Raw genomic sequence first — 2,119 nt, forward strand, 5'->3', positions numbered from 1 at the left:
ACCGGAAATATAATTGTCAATTTAAACAACATAACGCTTGAATTAAAGTAACATTGAAATTTCTTCTCTTTTAGTTCACAGCTGAAGGTGGCCTTTGAATTATGAACCATTGGCCTGCTTTGTTCAAAGTTGTTTTAATTATATATATGAAATATAAGCTGCAAATAATCAGCTCTCAAATATATTCAGCCAATGTGTCTATCCTCTGAAGAAAAGGGAATCAAGTTCATAAAATGTAAAAAATGAAATCTCTCATGTCTACATGATAAATGAGAAAAGATTAGTTCATTTTTCTATGCTAAAAATAAACACTTGCTTTTCACTTTTCAATCAATCAGCATACTACATTTTCATTTTTTTTATCTTTATTTAGTTTAAATAAAACTGATTTAATTTCTTGTGCTTGTCACATAGTCTTAGCTTTTCTTTAAAGTCCCTGAAGTTAAATGTTCAGTAGGTTTTATGCAACAGAAAACTGTCCCTTTCGTAGGGTAGATATTGAAAATATTGAGTAACTCCGTTTTCCTCCAGCGGGGGTCTGCAACAAGCTGAAGTGGTTGATCATGTGGCCACTGTCCCTGCTCTTCTTCTTCACCATACCCAACTGTGCCAAGCAGCGCTGGGAACGGTGGTTCATGTTTTCCTTCTTCACTGCCACCATCTGGATCGCTGGCCTCTCGTACATCATGGTCTGGATGGTGAGTTCACTCTTAATACACTGAAAGATGAACATTATTTACTCCACACTGGTTAATCATTACAACACAGGTTCAGATATATAATGGAGGAAGATGTTTCTTCACAGCTGCAGGTCTCACATACTTCCATTTTTATTGTCGCCCCCATGTTTTAGTTCATTGTCCAATGAAACATCCAGTTTTGTCCAAGTTTAACCATCTAGTCTTGATTTCAGGTGAAGACGAAGCATTTATATGGCTTATATTAAGAAACTGAAATTGAGCAACAGTAAATAATTAATGTAATTCAAACAAGCATCTAAATGTTTGAGGGCACCGTAAATACATTCCTCTTATTTCTTATGTTATGTTGGTTATTTTACTACTTCCTCTGCTTATTATTGCTGTTGGGACTCACCTGTAGACTTACTTTGTCTGACTGATTGCATAAAGCGGTTTGATTTGGCAAAAACACAACATAAATGGAGAAAAAAGTGAAGAACCAAGGTGGCCAGTAGAGTGGGCAGCAAGCAATGAGGTGCTGAAAACTAAACTGGTCCTGGAATTATGATTCCACACCATCCTGGAAAGTAAGAAGCACTTTGTGCAGACACAAAGCCATAAAGGAGGTGGCATCAAGCATCTTGTTTCCTGAAATTTGCCAACTTGTTTACTTAAACTGGCCACTTGTACATAATAGTGTTGTTGGTGTATCAGCCAATCAGCTCTTTCTACTCTATTCCACTCTGGCTCGCTTAAAGTCTTCCTCACTTAATTCTGGTTTTAGGTGACTGTGATTGGCTTCACCCTGGGCATTCCTGATGTCATCATGGGAATCACCTTCCTGGCGGCGGGCACAAGCGTCCCAGACTGCATGGCCAGCGTGATCGTGGCCCGGCAAGGTACAGACACCTGCTGTAAGGATAACAGGAGCCGTGGCTCATCAGGCAGCTTCATGGTGTTTCTCTACTTGTCTCAGGTATGGGAGACATGGCCATCTCCAACTCCATTGGCAGCAACGTGTTTGACATCCTGGTTGGTCTGGGTCTGCCATGGGCGCTCCAAACCCTCTGCATCGACTATGGCTCCAATGTGAGTCTTTATCAGCGCAGAATTAAACCAAAATGTATTTTTATAAGGGCAATATCAGACCAGAGAGAGTTTTCTTAGACATTTGGACCCATTTTGTATAACATCTGTCTTCTCAGATCCATCTTAACAGCAGAGGACTCATATTTTCTGTAGGAATTCTACTCGCATCAGTATTCTTCACGGTGAGTTTGCAATTCTTTTTCCGTTCTTACTGACTAGGCTAAAAAGTCCACTTTAGTTTATTAACATAGTGCCAATTCACAAGACATGCAACCAGCAGACTTCAATATGCAGAGATGGGAAGTAACGAAGTACAAATACTTTGTTACTGTACTCAAGTAGATTTTTCT

The 2,119-nt window shown here is 39.4% G+C and overlaps 1 protein-coding gene across 1 annotated transcript in view; it reads left to right on the plus strand.

Moving 5' to 3' along the window:
• slc24a3 (solute carrier family 24 (sodium/potassium/calcium exchanger), member 3) overlaps window positions 1-1,951 on the plus strand; it is a gene marked incomplete at its 3' end in the record, with an annotated part of 81,008 nt that extends 79,057 nt beyond the window's left edge. The window contains exons 14-17 of the mRNA XM_015397370.1: window positions 532-698; window positions 1,465-1,579; window positions 1,657-1,769; window positions 1,886-1,951. Coding sequence (XP_015252856.1) covers window positions 532-698; window positions 1,465-1,579; window positions 1,657-1,769; window positions 1,886-1,951 — 461 coding nt within the window. The remainder of the gene's footprint in view (window positions 1-531; window positions 699-1,464; window positions 1,580-1,656; window positions 1,770-1,885) is intronic.
• Window positions 1,952-2,119: the final 168 nt, after the last annotated feature.

Source organism: Cyprinodon variegatus, unplaced genomic scaffold (genome assembly GCF_000732505.1).
Source record: "Cyprinodon variegatus isolate N-32 unplaced genomic scaffold, C_variegatus-1.0 Scaffold858, whole genome shotgun sequence".
NCBI lineage: Eukaryota > Metazoa > Chordata > Actinopteri > Cyprinodontiformes > Cyprinodontidae > Cyprinodon > Cyprinodon variegatus.